A 14,533-nucleotide genomic window follows, 5' to 3' on the forward strand; every position below is an offset into this window, starting at 1 on the left:
CGAGCTTTTACTGTACAAGTAAAATGGGCGGTTCCGTATCAAACGAACACTGTGAATAAGTATTAAAACACGATACAAGCGGTACCCCTAATGGCTATGACAATTAAGCCTGAAGTATTGTCAACTTGCCTGTTAAGATAAGACAATAGAATTCAGTGCCCATGGAAAGCAGCTCGTTAGGACGCTCATGATAACAACGGAGCATTTGGTATAACGATGTTTTCGAATCCCCTTTCTAATATTTTTAAGATAGATCCTGATAACTTTCATTATTATAATGCAAATTGAATTTTGCTATTTTGCTAAGTAGTAAGCAGAATTTTTGTTACCTCTATACTCCAGGCATGCCCAGATTATGCCCAGACGTGGCTGTGCATCGCTCCGGTTTTTTTGCCACTTGTTTTGCTCCACGAGAACTCCTCGCTTCTTAAATTGCTGTGACCTGTGCAAAGGTGCTCCTGGCGCTCATTCACAAGGCGCGTAGTCCCTTGCCGGCTCCTTATTCAACGTCTTGTCCATCGTCCGATGCTGCAAGGCTAGGCCTCGCGCTCGCGCAAGAGCGACAGCCGCTACGACGCGGTACCGCGTTACATTCTGCAGCGACGAATCGGCCTACCTGTTCCAAGGTATCCCTTCTTGCTACAAACAACGCACCCCATTCTTGCATTCTTCAGACTTAATAACGAGACACCATGCAGGAGAAACTTTGATATTGCATAAGTACGCAATAGATGCTGCACGCATTGGAGTACACAGCAGGACAGTGGCTCTGAGCAAGTGTTATGGCACTGACACAACTAAAAAGAAAAAAAAAAGAGAAAATAAAAGGTCATTCATTTAATGCCCCCCTGCACATTGATGCCATTGTTGTGTTTCATATTATTAAAAACATATCACCCTTGCATCATTCATTTTATCCCCTTTGTGCAAAGCGACGCACCATTATATTTGTCCTCATCACCTCCCTGACATAACAGTAAACTCAAGTGGAATTTAAATATGCAAACAGTAGTAGAAATTAGGTTGAAAGTAAGAATAAAGCAGAGAGCTTATTTTGGCAGCACGCTACTAAATGCATGTTGCAGTAAATAGATATCAAAAAAGCAATACAGAGACCTAGGTAATTTATGGGATGCAAAAGAAGGACATCTAAGAAAGCACATATGCTAACAATAAAGTTGTGATTTTAAAACTCTTTCAATAAAGATAGGAGGAAGAAAAAGATATGGTACGCCAAGATGTCTTCTGTTAGGTAAATGTTTGTTTATTATATCTTCTATCATTGGTACCGAAGATGCTATAGTTGTTAGAACCTTAGTTGCATATCAATCTGATCACATGCAAGCCAAGCTTACATCCACGCGATTCTTCAAACCGCTGATGCGTGAAAGCCACGAGACGCAAAGCAACCCCATTCTTGCATTCTTCAGACTTAATAACGAGACACCATGCAGGAGAAACTTTGATATTGCATAAGTACGCAATAGATGCTGCACGCATTGGAGTACACAGCAGGACAGTGGCTCTGAGCAAGTGTTATGGCACTGACACAACTAAAAAGAAAAAAAAAAGAGAAAATAAAAGGTAAGCTGGGCATAGACATTTATGCTCTTGTTTTTGTCGAGACGGCACGACTCTGCTCCACCAATAGTGACGCGCAGAGCTCGGTGCCTGCCTTCGCTGGAGGACTCTGGCAGAAAGATAAAGGAATGTGACTGCCTTTAGTTCAATTCAGGTGGCTTAGTGGCAGTGGTATCAGCTTTAGAAGCAAAGTTCAGCCAACATTTATTATTTCGCACGTTAGTGTTGCAATCACGGTATCTTGTATGTTAAGATGCACGATGCTTTATTTCATGTATTGGAAATACAGATACTGATATGTGCCTTCCAAGATGTTATCATGATACAGATACAAGATACCCAAAGAGTATCTAAGATACATATATCTTTGATACTGCCGAGCACTGGTTACAGTGACAATTCCTGGGTTCAGGCATCGTCTGCTTAGGTGCTGTTTATGCTGCTAAGAAGAAAACTAGTCAAAGTGAAATTTCATTGCAGTTGTTATTTATGCATAACACCTGTAAAATGTTGAGAATTGGGATTTAATTGTTTAAAAGTAAATGAACTAATCATGAAATTATCCTTAGAATTCATTTAATGCCCCCCTGCACATTGATGCCATTGTTGTGTTTCATATTATTAAAAACATATCACCCTTGCATCATTCATAGAAGTAATATATGATTTCTGCAGCTTATGTAGGTTTCATTCATGAGCACTTAGGAGAAAGTCCCTTAGTAATAACATGGATATGAAATATGAATTGGATGACCCTGATTTACAGGTGTCGCTTGAACAGATAGAATGGCTTCAATTTATTTTGCAGAAGTTCAATTGGTTTTAGATGTCACCTCAGTTGGCTGTAGGTGACTGTTAGTTCACCACTTGCATATTACCCCCACTGTATTTATGCCTTGACTTCACCAGCATACATTTTTTTTTTTTTTTTCGAAAGTCTGCCCTTAGGCATAATATTTATTCAGAAATACACATATAAATTTGCTTCGTGTATGAAGTCCAGTAACGAGCGGTGGTGAGGTCCACTAATCCAGCGGTTAAGGTCGGGTGGTCGGCCAGGCCTGAGGCCTGTTGCACGTAGGTGACGGCGACGGCTTAATTGTAGACCGGTGCATGTCCACAATAGGTGTGTGACAGTTACATCGCTGATTGGGGCGTCGCAAAATGGGCACGATTTACCGTACGGGCCGCGGCACTTTTGCGCCCAAAGGGTGGTCACGGATGGGGTAAGCGCAACCCCAACACGAAGCCTCCGCAACGTAACCTCCTCTCGGCGGGTTAAACCACCAGGGAGGTCTGACCCACACGGAGGTATAAGAGCTCGTGTGGTACGTCGGAGGCTTTCTTTTTCCCGTAGCATCTGTCCTTGAGCGTCCTCAGGAAAATGCGGTAGTGGGTGCGGTGTGACTTGTGGGTGGGTTGCCAAATCAGTTTGGACAAGGTCCGGCAAAGCTGCCCGAGGCACCCACTGAACACGTATCCGCACAGATGCGGAGGCAGCAAGATGGTGAATACTGTCCGAGAGTGACGTTGACCGATACACTCGTCGTATATCGTGGATAGCTTGCGTCGAGTCCGTACGAATGATGATCTGAGAGCATCTGTCAGGTATAAGAAAAGGTATCAGTGCTGCCTATCCGTCACGTATGGCAGCCAGCTCAGCAAGGTGAGCCGGTGGTGCGGGATCCGCAAAATACGAGCATGTCTGGCAAGCCTCTGGTATTGATGGGCATACAAGAGCGGTGTGAATGGTGGTGCCACTCACACTGGCATCAGTATAGGCGACGAGAGTGGCGGTATCTTGGTGATCGGCACAAAGCAAACGGGAAACTTGGGCGTTCGCCTGGCGTGGAACCGGGTTGTAAAGGCGACCAAGAGGTTTGTTTTCAGTGAGTTGCATTTTGTTCCACGGGGCAATAGTGCTCGTCTCTGAAGGGGAATGGTGAACTTCTTGGCCCATGTACCGCGCCAATGCAGCAACCGAACAGAACGTTGATGACTTGAGGTTGCGCGCACAGCGACGCTGGTGTACTAACTCGTCAATGGTATTTAGTTGGGACTCCTGCTGCAGTACTATTAACGGAGTGATACGTGGCAGTCCAGTTATGGCCCGCATGGCTTCGTGGTTAATCGCCTCTAGACGTGCCCACTCTGCCAGCGTGAGGTGATGAAACTGGGCGCGGTAGACGAGCCTCGGTTGCAATATCGAACGGACAAGGAGGCGAGTCATGTTGGAGTTAGCGCCACCAGATTTCTTCGCAATCCGTCGTATGAGATGGATAGTTTCTGATGCCTGCTGTTTGGCACTTTTGACCCAAGGTCCTGCAGATCCGGTGGCGTGAATTTCCAGGCCAAGCACGCGGAGATTCGAAGTTTCATGTAGCGGCTGCTGATCCAAAATTAACTGCAGAGGCCGAGCTCCCAGTATACGACGTCCATACTTGTTCGCAACCGACATAAACTTCGTTTTTTCTTTGGAGATTTCTAGCCCAATCTGGGTGCACCAGTTATGAGTTATGTCGAGGGCCTCTTGCAAAGCTTGTTCTTGACAGCTGATTTCAGGGTGCACTGACCAAAGGGTGATGTCATCTGCATACATGATGTATTTTGCGTGGTGTATTAGCGTCAGCTTCCATGCCAGTGGGAGGAGGGCCACGTTAAAAAGAACTGGTGCTAGCACAGATCCCTGTGGGACACCTCTATTGGAAACAAACCGTCCAACTTGTTGACCTGCTAGGCGAATGGAAAAGCTGCGATCGTGGAGAAAGGCTTTTACAAACGCGCAGACTCGACTGGGGAATTGGAGCCAGTGAAGAATTTCCACAATAGCATCATTGCTCACATGATCATATGCTTTGCGAATGTCCATAGACAGAATGGTGCGAATCCGTCGAGAGCGACCTCCAACAAGAACCATGGATGAGAGGTAAGCAAGGCCATCCTCAGTGCCCAGATGCGGACGGAACCCAATTTGGCCAGGGTGATACCAGGAGTATCTCTCGAGCCACCACGTGATGCGTGTCGCTAGCATACGCTCGGTCAGTTTGCCCAATGTTGAAGTGAGAGCTATCGGGCGCATGTGTGCGATATTTTTTGGAGGCTTTCCTGGTTTGGGAATGGGAACCATTTCTGCATGCCGCCAAGAGTCAGGAATGGCTGATGTAGACCAAGCTTTGTTTATGGCCTCTAACAGGACATGTAGAACCTTGCCTTCCGTGTTTTTGTAAAGTTCATAAGGTATGCCATCCGGCCCGGGTGCTTTGCTCGGTTTTGATTGGTCTATTGCTGATAAGAATTCGGCCATAGTGAAATCAGCCTGTATGCCCTCTATATCGACGAGCGTAGGAAGCGTACCTGCATACGCTGGCAAGCAGTTCTGAGCAGTGAATGGAGGCGGTGCCATGTCTAACGCAGGAAAGAATGTGTGGGCGACGATATCGGCGAATGCTGATGGAGTCTGGCCAGAGGCTAACAGGGCGCAGGCTGCGGGGTCAGGAGGCCGCCGACCGCGTTCCATAACTCGGAAGGTGCGCCATATAGAGGCATTGGACGCCGAAGGCCCAAGTGAGGAGCACCAGTCCATCCAACGGCCGCGTTCCAGGCAGCGTTCGTGGCGGCGAGCTGCTGCTTGAAGGCGTTGGGCTTCCAACCGAATGGCACTTGCTGTAGGGTCACGTTTTGACGCTACTTCTGCTTGACGGCGCGAGGCCCATAGACGCAGAAGCTGCAAATCTGGAGCAGGTCGCGATTCATCCACCCATGACACACGTGTTGCTTGTGCTAGTGCCGCACTTAAACAATCTGAAGGATCCGAAAGAGAGCGAGAGATAGTGCTTTCTGAAAATACCCTGTACTGATCCCAATCCACCACTCGACTAGGCCGGCGAAGGCGGCCAGTTCCGCCCGAATGTAAACCGAGGTGAATTGGGTGGTGGTCGCTACCCCAATAGTCAGGTTCAATTGCCCAGGAGACCGCAGTACCGCCTAGCCACCAAGATAAGTCCGGTGAATGAGGCAACGCGCGAGGGTGATCACGGCGACGAGTGGCCACTGACACATCATTAAGAAGCGTAAAGTGTGCGTCCGTAAATGTATCCAGCACACTTACGCCACGCGCACTGCAATAAGCATAACCCCATGTTGTGTGAGGCGCGTTAAAATCGCCTGCTACCATTATGGGGCATCCAGGATGCTGTCGCCTTAAGTGCACCAACCATCCAAGAGAAATCCGAGCCGCACGACCACTGTACGGACGGGCGTAGAACGAAACAATGATAACGTCGGTGCGTTGGAGACGAACTAAAACAGCCACGACTTCCTGCCACAAAGTACACCATCGCGAAAGGTCCACATGAGTCTGATGAAGAATGGATCGCACATAAACTGCAACCTTTCCAGGGGGAACATCCGGCGTTGAACACCGGCGATCCAACATTGAAGGCGAAGAGTACGCCACATAACCTGGTATGGGTGGCAGGCCATTAGATTCCTGAAGAAGTAGAGCCCATGCACGCAGCTTCCCATATTTGAGACGCTGTCGTAGCTCTCCCACTTTTCCGGCAATACCGCGGCAGTTCCATTGTAAAATTCCTTCCGGTGAATTTGATGTAGACGCCATCATGGATTGAGATTAGCCACGAGGACCGATGTGAGATGCTGGAGTTGCTGCGCAACGAAGCGTAGCAGTTCTTGGGGCGATAGAGGTTTCGACTTGGGTGCTGAGACAGGAGTTTGTGCCGTAGGGGCAGTAGTTGACGCTGACGGTGTATGCAGCGAGTGCGTTCCGTCTCGCCGACGCTGGAGCAATGCACGGTGTTGCTTGAGACGCTGGATTTCCTTTTCAAGGCTGGCAAGGCGAGAATCTATCTCGGACTCATTATTTGCCAAGGGGAGCTGCACGTCTTCTAACACTGGAGGAGCACGTCGGGGTCGCGAACTTGACGACCCAACCACTGCACTATAACTAGGAGTGGCAGAATCATGTGTCGTGGTTGCGGGGGCCACATGAGTATCGTCAGCGTCTAGCGAGGCTAGAATCTCGTAGCGGTTGTGTATGGGAACCGGGTCCATCGATGGATACTCCGGAGTCCGTACTGGTCGCCCAGGCCGGCGTTGGCGAGCTTTCATAGTGGCTTTTTGCTTGGTAGGACATGAGGCGGAAGTGATGTCATGATCATTTGTTCGGCATAGGCCACATCGAAATGGTGCTGATGCTTCACGTTCTATGGTGGCATCCTCAGAGGAGCAAGGGCAGGATGATTTCATGTGGCCTTGTTTGAAGCAGGAGTAGCAGTACACAACAGACGGCTTGAACGGACGAGGGCGCAGAACGCAACCGTAATATAGAATACGTTCTGGAGCGAATCGAGGACCTTGAAGAGTGATAAGACACGTGCGACCACTGCCCATGTAACGGGCAGCCACGACCTTATGTGTAGAACATGACAGTTCCCGCAAGAGCGCTTCAGGTTCTTCATTAGGGTCAACGCCGGTAATAACATAGCGCCTTAGATCAGTGCCACTGGCGAGGTATGCTTGCACAGGAAGGGCATAATCCTCAGTTACCTGTATCTGTTGCAGGTCCTTAAGCATCCACAAATGACTTAGCAGGAACCCATACAGAGATCGTATTGGTAGCTTTGTGTGGGGCAAAACCTTGAAATCTGGAGGTCTTGAGGCAGGTGTCGAGAGCAGCTTGAACGACACGGTTGGGTAGAGTTGACATGTCGTATCTAGAACGAGGCTTGATGACGACCTTGTAGGAAGACTTTGAATTAGGTTCAGGAGTGTTTACCTCGGATGAAGGATTGGTGTACATTTGACGCGGCCGTTTCGGCGCTGTGCAAAGCGACGCACCAGACGCCACTCCTGGCGCCGTCTCAGGAGCAGATCCATGACTGGTATCATCGTTGGGTCTCTTGGTAGAGGTCGGTTGCCGGATTGACGGGCTGACTTCCATGCTGTCAGCACTAAACTTCACTCCTTGAGGGTCATGGTAGGCCACTTGATTCACCTTCCGGGGTGCGTTGTTTGTAGCAAGAAGGGATACCTTGGAACAGGTAGGCCGATTCGTCGCTGCAGAATGTAACGCGGTACCGCGTCGTAGCGGCTGTCGCTCTTGCGCGAGCGCGAGGCCTAGCCTTGCAGCATCGGACGATGGACAAGACGTTGAATAAGGAGCCGGCAAGGGACTACGCGCCTTGTGAATGAGCGCCAGGAGCACCTTTGCACAGGTCACAGCAATTTAAGAAGCGAGGAGTTCTCGTGGAGCAAAACAAGTGGCAAAAAAACCGGAGCGATGCACAGCCACGTCTGACCACTTCGACTTCTTCTTCTTCCAGCATACATTTCTACATTGGTATTTTATCCCCTTTTATACACAGGACAAGGACAGCAGAAGGATACGGATGCATCATCTGGTCAATTGAAAGACTTGGGTGGAATGCCTCCTGCTTCTAATCCAGGTAAGTGATGCCAGTGCCTGCTTCTTGTTCAATTTTGTTGGTGTCAGAACCAGCATTGTCTTTAGTGACGTTTTTTCAAATGTCAAAGATTATGAGAGTTGTCTAAATATATCTTACATTCTTCAACTATATCAATAATTGTGAATATACAAGAATTTGTGGGTAAAAGGGCTTTACATAAATTTTGTGTTTGTATCTTTTCAATTTTATTTTACTTGGCAGGGACTTATATTTAATTTGTTTACATTATTAGCAAATAGGTTATGTATTATATCTTATTTTCCTGTCATGTTCAAGAGAATAATGCCCTTATAGGCACTTTACTGAACTTCGTTTTTTTTTTGTTTGTTTTTTGCGTAATTGGCTAGGCAACCTTGAATACGGCAATGCGAGGGAGCCTGACTCTGAAGAGGAGCTTGAGCCACCCTTGCCAACACAGAAGGGACTGGCCTCTGTGGCCAGTGGATCAGCATCTCTGGGTGCTCAGCCCATTGTGGGTTCTATGGGAGGTAGCCATCCAGAAAAGCCCCTTGATGCCTCTGGAGCTGCTGGCAGCATGCCTTCCCTGCCATCCCAGGACGACAGCCATTTTTTCGCCTACTTCTTGACTGCTGTGGTGCTTTGTGTGGTTGGGTACTTGGCCTTCCACAACAAGCGCAAGGTTTGTTCTGGTTTTAGACAGCTCTTAAATATGTGGTGGATCAGTTGTCCCAAATAGCACTTTAGATGCCATGATGTGGTCTAGAATTTTTTTCTGTTGCTTATTCATTCACCACATTGCTGGCTGTTTTTCAGAAAGACAGATACTTTACCATGTGAACCTATTAGTGACGCCTTACCAAGAGGAAATAGCCATTATGGAATCATGCTCACATCTAATTCTTTGTGAGGTACAACAGTCATATTATTATTCAAGGAACAACTAAGACTTGAAAGTTATCATAGCTTTTAAAGTCAGAACTGTACTGTCCATGTCAGAGAAGTTATGTGTGCACTTCAAATATTTTATCTGCAGAGGTATTGAAACAAATTTATGCAGGTTTGTGAGGGGCAGAGACAGGTAGTGGCTGTAATGCTGCTTTTCTAAAGTCAGTAAGCTAAGTGTGTTTGGCTGATTGTCTATGAACCCTGCTGAATAGATACCTTAGACACATCAAGTATTGAGCTTACTTCAATGAATACCAACAGATAATGAAGCCAAGGAAGGTACAGGGGTCGTTATTTGTAGTAATTAGGATATATATGTGAAGAAATTAAAGTGGGCAAAAAGACAACTTGCCGCCGGCAGGGACTGAACCTGCAACCTTCGGATAATGCGTCCGATGCTCTACCCATTTAGCTACAGCGGCGGTCATCCTCCCGTCCACTTTATCGGGTGTTTCTGTGCATGTAAATTTGGGAGTGTCAGTCAGGCTGACTAATATTCCCAGGTTATTTTCCTAAGGGAGGATACTAGGAAAAAAAAGGAGCAAGAAGAAACTAAGCAACGCTAGCAGATAGCGATGATATAAAATTCACTAATAATGCTGTGTGAAAAAACAGGACGTTTACAACTTTGGTAGTGCTAACTAAAGAGGCACGGTACAATTATTGCAATGAGGCCCTTGGAAATAATTCAGTGTCACACGATACATACCAGAGCCTCAAGTTACTTCAAAGATCAGTGGAAACAAGCCAGTTTTTCTGCATAAAAGACGGCGACAAGTAAGCGGAAACATTTATGTTGTGTTACATAAGATTTTTTTTTTCTTTTAATTTTCTGTACTTCTATGTTTGTGCACTTGGTGACCTATTATTGTCCACTCCAGGTGATGGCACTGTTCACTAGAAGAACTGATGGTTTCTGTATACATCATAATAGTGGTGGTACTTTTGCATGGCATTTGGCACTAGAGCAGGCACATGAGACGGGCAACCCCTTGTCGGCTTGCATGTAATAAGAGCACTCTTAAAGGGACACTAAAGGCAAATATTAAGTCGACGTTGATTGTTGCAATAGCGTTGCAGAAACCTCGTAGTGCTTGTTTCGTGCAAGGAAATGCTTATTTTGAAAGAAAATCACGTTTTAGTGGTCCGCACGGCATTAGCGCACTTCAAATCGCCCGCCTGAACGGACCTTCTGACGTAGCAGTTGCCGTGCCCAACGTTGCCCGCCTTTACTAAAGCCCGGCCGCCGAAGCTACGGTTTCTTGCGCAACAGCAGCCATCAACCTTGCCAAGACGCAGCCACGGACCACTTCGAAACTGTGTAGTTCACTGTAACGAAGCTTAGCTTGGCCAGCAACAGCAGAAGTAGAGTATCGACAGGGTGAAAATAGCGAGAGCCAAGCACACGCAGTAGTACGCGATACCGAAACTACCACTGAGACGCGCAGCTCGGCGAAAACGGAACTTTTGAACCACTCGCATCGTTCCCTATGGTAGCGCCAAGAGGTCCTTTTTTTCCATGAACTAAACAGAAACGAACAAGCAGCATTTTATTACGTCTTGTGATGCACGGAAGGTTCTTTTTTATTGCAACTAGTTTGATTAGTAGTGGTTCATTGTGTTTGAGACTCTTTGGCGTCATCGGGATCATTTCCAAAATGTCCCACTCGTGGCGCACATCGTGTCCTACATTTACCTTAATTTCTCGATCACTAGAGCACTGCTGTTGATACTATTGACGTTTTAGATGTTCTCACACATTGACCTTTCATTCTGACATAAATTGTTACTTGCCTTTAGTGTCCCTTTAAGTTCTCTCAGTGCTAGAGCACAGTCAGTGACCGTACGCTCTGTGGTTAATGCCCACAGAGAGCTAGATTCAAGAATGCGAAATGACGAAGGGGATAGCAAAAGGTATGGTGGTACTGTGGCTTTATCATCATCATTATCAGCCTATTTTATGTCCACTGTAGGATGAATGCCTCTTCCAATGATCTCCCATTAGCACTGCCTTGTGCAAGCTGATTCCGTTTTATGCCTGCGAAGTTCTTAATTTCATCACTGTATCCAACCCTGTGCTAACCGTGGCTGCGTTTCCCATTCCTCGCCATCCATTCCGCCGCTCTCACTGAGCATTGGTGGCCTGTCCCATGCACTACAAGGCTCACCAAGGTCCACATATTTCTCTTAATGGTCACAAGGATATCAGCTACCCCTGTTTGCTCTTTGATCCACTGTGCTCTCTTCCTATCTTTATGTTACACCTATAATTTTAACAGTGGAGCTGTTTGAGCTCAAAGAAAATGCGTTAGTCGCGAACAAAAATTATCACCGTGAACCGGCACGCGCTCTCTTTGTCCTCTTCATCTTCGGCTTTGCTCCCAGAACATGTGCGCTGATTTGTCCGGCATGGGATGCAATAACTCTGATGGATGAGAGAACAAGTACAGAGAGAGAGAGAAAGACAGAGATCAAGAGAAAGAAATAGAGAGAGAGAAAGAAAGATAGAAAAAGATAGACAGAGAGAGAAAGATATAGAAGGAAACAGACACAAAAAAAACAGATTGAAAAATCAGAGAGCAAGACAGAAGTAGAGAGAATCAAAGAAAGAGAGAGAAAGAAATAATGACAAAGAAAGAGATAGAAAGATAGAGGAAGCAAGCAATAGAGAGAGGGAACAAAATGGAAGAAAGAGAAAGAAAGAAAGAGCAAGAAATAGAGAGAAAGAAATAGAAACAAACATAGACAAAAAAAGATGGAAAAATGCAGAGAAAGAAATAGAGGAAGAAAGAAAGACAAAAAGAGAAACAAGGAAGGCCGCCCAGCTCCACACTTCCTTCAGGCTTGGCACCACTAGTGCAAAGCTGCCTTCACTTTTTTTGTTCCGTCGAACGCTTCATGGCCTTGAACTTCTCCCCAAATTTCTTTTTGTTATCCTCCAAGTTTCTGCACCGTATATTAGTACTGGTACAATGTAATGATTGTACATTTTTCACTTTAAAGACTGCGGTAAGCATTTGGTCATGATTCTGAATTTCTGCTGTATATGCTCCAGCCCATCCTTTTTCTTTGGTGAATTTCCTTTACGTGAGGAGGCTCCCTTGTCAGTAACTGACCTAAATATACATACTGGTACAATTTCTAGGGTGCATTTGTCAATTGTGAACTCTTGTTCTCTTGCCAGGCTACTGAACATTTTCTTTTGTATATTTAGCTTCAACCCTACTTTAACATGTTCCTGGTTGAAATCTTCAACCATTCGTTGCAATCTGTCGCCATTGTTGATGAAGTGCACGATGTTATCTGCAAGTCGTAAGTTCCTAAATATTCTCTGTTAATCTTTATTGTTATTTAACCCAGTACATTCATTCAGATACTTCTAATCATGCATTGGAGAGATTGCGTCTCCTTGCCTGGCGCCTCTCACATTCGCACTTTTTAGCGTGATAGCGTTAAAGAGCTCGTTCCGCAAAAATTTTGGCGTCAGTGTCGGCGTCGTTGGTTGTAAGCGAGAAATCATCATCTTGTCCGTGACCGAAAAATCGAAAAAGATGCAAATAAAATAAATAATAAAAAATCTTAGGTTCGAGTGAGAATCGAACCCAGGCCGTCTGCGTGGCTAGCAGGTGTTCTACCACAGAGCCACTCCATTGCTTGGAACTACACTGAAATTAACTTTAATGCTTTACAAACATAAGCGTCCTGTGTACAGGTGTCACAGTATGAGATGTAATATCGCAGTGAAACGGGGTACATGCGTATATTGCCATCGGGCATCACACCATGTGAATTGCATAACGAGTTGGTGGTTCAAAGCCGGCCACCATTACAAAAGGCACACACATTACCGTGCGTATTCCCTTACAAACACGTAGTGGGTGCATCACAACTTTGAAAAAGTATCATGCGCGTAATTGCTGTTGGTTTAAAGCATGCCGCCCATCACAAAGGGCATACACATTAGTGCACGCATTCTCTTACACGTAATGGGTACGCTGTCGTCATAAAAGTGCTGTCGAAGAGTGCGGAAACCTTTACCTTTACTAAAGGTGTATGTCATGTGTGTGTGCGTGCATGTGTGTGTGTGTGTGACTGGGCAACTGAAATAATGACAAGCGAAACACATCGCAATGAGGGTGAGGCTGGATATCGCTATCGTGTTCAATTCTTAAAGGCGAAGCTTAAGCGTCTCCCCCCCCCCTTTTTTTTTGCTTTTCTTTTGGAGAAGCAGGGTAGCTGTGGGATATTTGTAGATGTTGGCTGTAGTATACACATATGTCTCAAGTACTCCTTGTGGATGCAATACTTCTAAGACTGCTGTTATCGCTGCTGAGTCTAATGCCTTTTCGTTGTCTATGAAAACCGTATAGAGGGATTTGTCATACTCAGCAGATTTCTCAATTACCTTGACAACATGGTTATAAGCTATAGAAACAACTTCATTCTAATCTATCCTTGAATGTCCTTTCCTGCAGCCAGCTTGCTCTCTGAGTTTTTTAATGTTGTGCTCATCTTACCTTATTCGAAATTACCTTTGTGAATATTTCGTGTAATACTGAAAGTAAGCTGATGGGTATATAATTCTTCAAGCTTTCTATGTCATCCTTGTTGTGTATTAATATTATATTGGTGTTTTTTCCAGTATAATAATTATATTATTAAATTGCTGTTTTTACAGGTCAGTGGTACAATTGAGGTCAGAAGACATTCTGTATACAGTGTTGCAAGTTACTTAAATACATAATCTCGTCTATCTTTGATCAAATTGACCGTCATGCTGTCTTCTCTGGCTGCTTTTTCTAAAGACGTGGAGTGTGGCCTTTCTAACCTCATCGATAGTTGCACATGGAACTTAGTGTCCTGTGTGGCTTTGATTTCACTTAAAGGGGTCATGAACCACTTTTCCAAGTAATTATCGAGTGACCTCAGTGTCGGAGTTTATTGTCTCTGAATCGATTGCCGCAAAAAATTTCTCGAATCTGTCAAGAACAAGCGGAGTTACAGGGGTTTGTCGTGTGCTTTAAGCGCTTTTTCTCTTCTCTTGTCCTGATGAGCAGACTGGATTCTACGCAGGAAGGGATGGCACAAGGGAAAAAGTTACGTCAGTGCACTTTATGACCTTCAGCGTGCGTGATGAAACGCGATCGCTCTCTCCCGCTGTAATTCCTGCGCATGAGTATGGTTCACTGTGTATTATTTGCAGAGTATGGAGCGCCGCGCTGGCACGTGGTGGCACCCTGTGGCAAGAAGCGGATCTGATCCAAACGCCATTCTTGGTTTATGCCGGCCACTAGCCGACATAAATAAAGAGTGGCGTTTGGATCAGATGCTGTCTGCTGTTCGATGTCAAACAGTAGGCGTCGACAGTTCCGAAGAGGGCGAGCACAGCCCTCTGTATGAAAATAGTACGCCTGAGAAAATGGCAACTTCGCGCTCCGCTTGTACTCACCTTGCTGCCCATGACTGTGAGATTTGGCTGAGATGTTCATAGCAGTGTGTGCCATCCAAAGGATGTGTTTTCTCACCAAGCTCGAGGGGTGGTTCATAACCTCTTTAAGGTT

The 14,533-nt window shown here is 45.9% G+C and overlaps 1 protein-coding gene across 1 annotated transcript in view; it reads left to right on the forward strand.

The window, feature by feature from the left end:
- Positions 1-14,533, forward strand: part of LOC119402566 (trans-Golgi network integral membrane protein TGN38) — a 63,904-nt gene that overhangs the window by 37,980 nt on the left and 11,391 nt on the right. Inside the window, exons 4-5 of the mRNA XM_037669718.2 lie at positions 7,965-8,045; positions 8,414-8,706. Of these exons, the coding sequence (XP_037525646.1) occupies positions 7,965-8,045; positions 8,414-8,706 (374 nt within the window). The remainder of the gene's footprint in view (positions 1-7,964; positions 8,046-8,413; positions 8,707-14,533) is intronic.

This window comes from Rhipicephalus sanguineus, chromosome 1 (assembly GCF_013339695.2).
Source record: "Rhipicephalus sanguineus isolate Rsan-2018 chromosome 1, BIME_Rsan_1.4, whole genome shotgun sequence".
Lineage (NCBI taxonomy): Eukaryota > Metazoa > Arthropoda > Arachnida > Ixodida > Ixodidae > Rhipicephalus > Rhipicephalus sanguineus.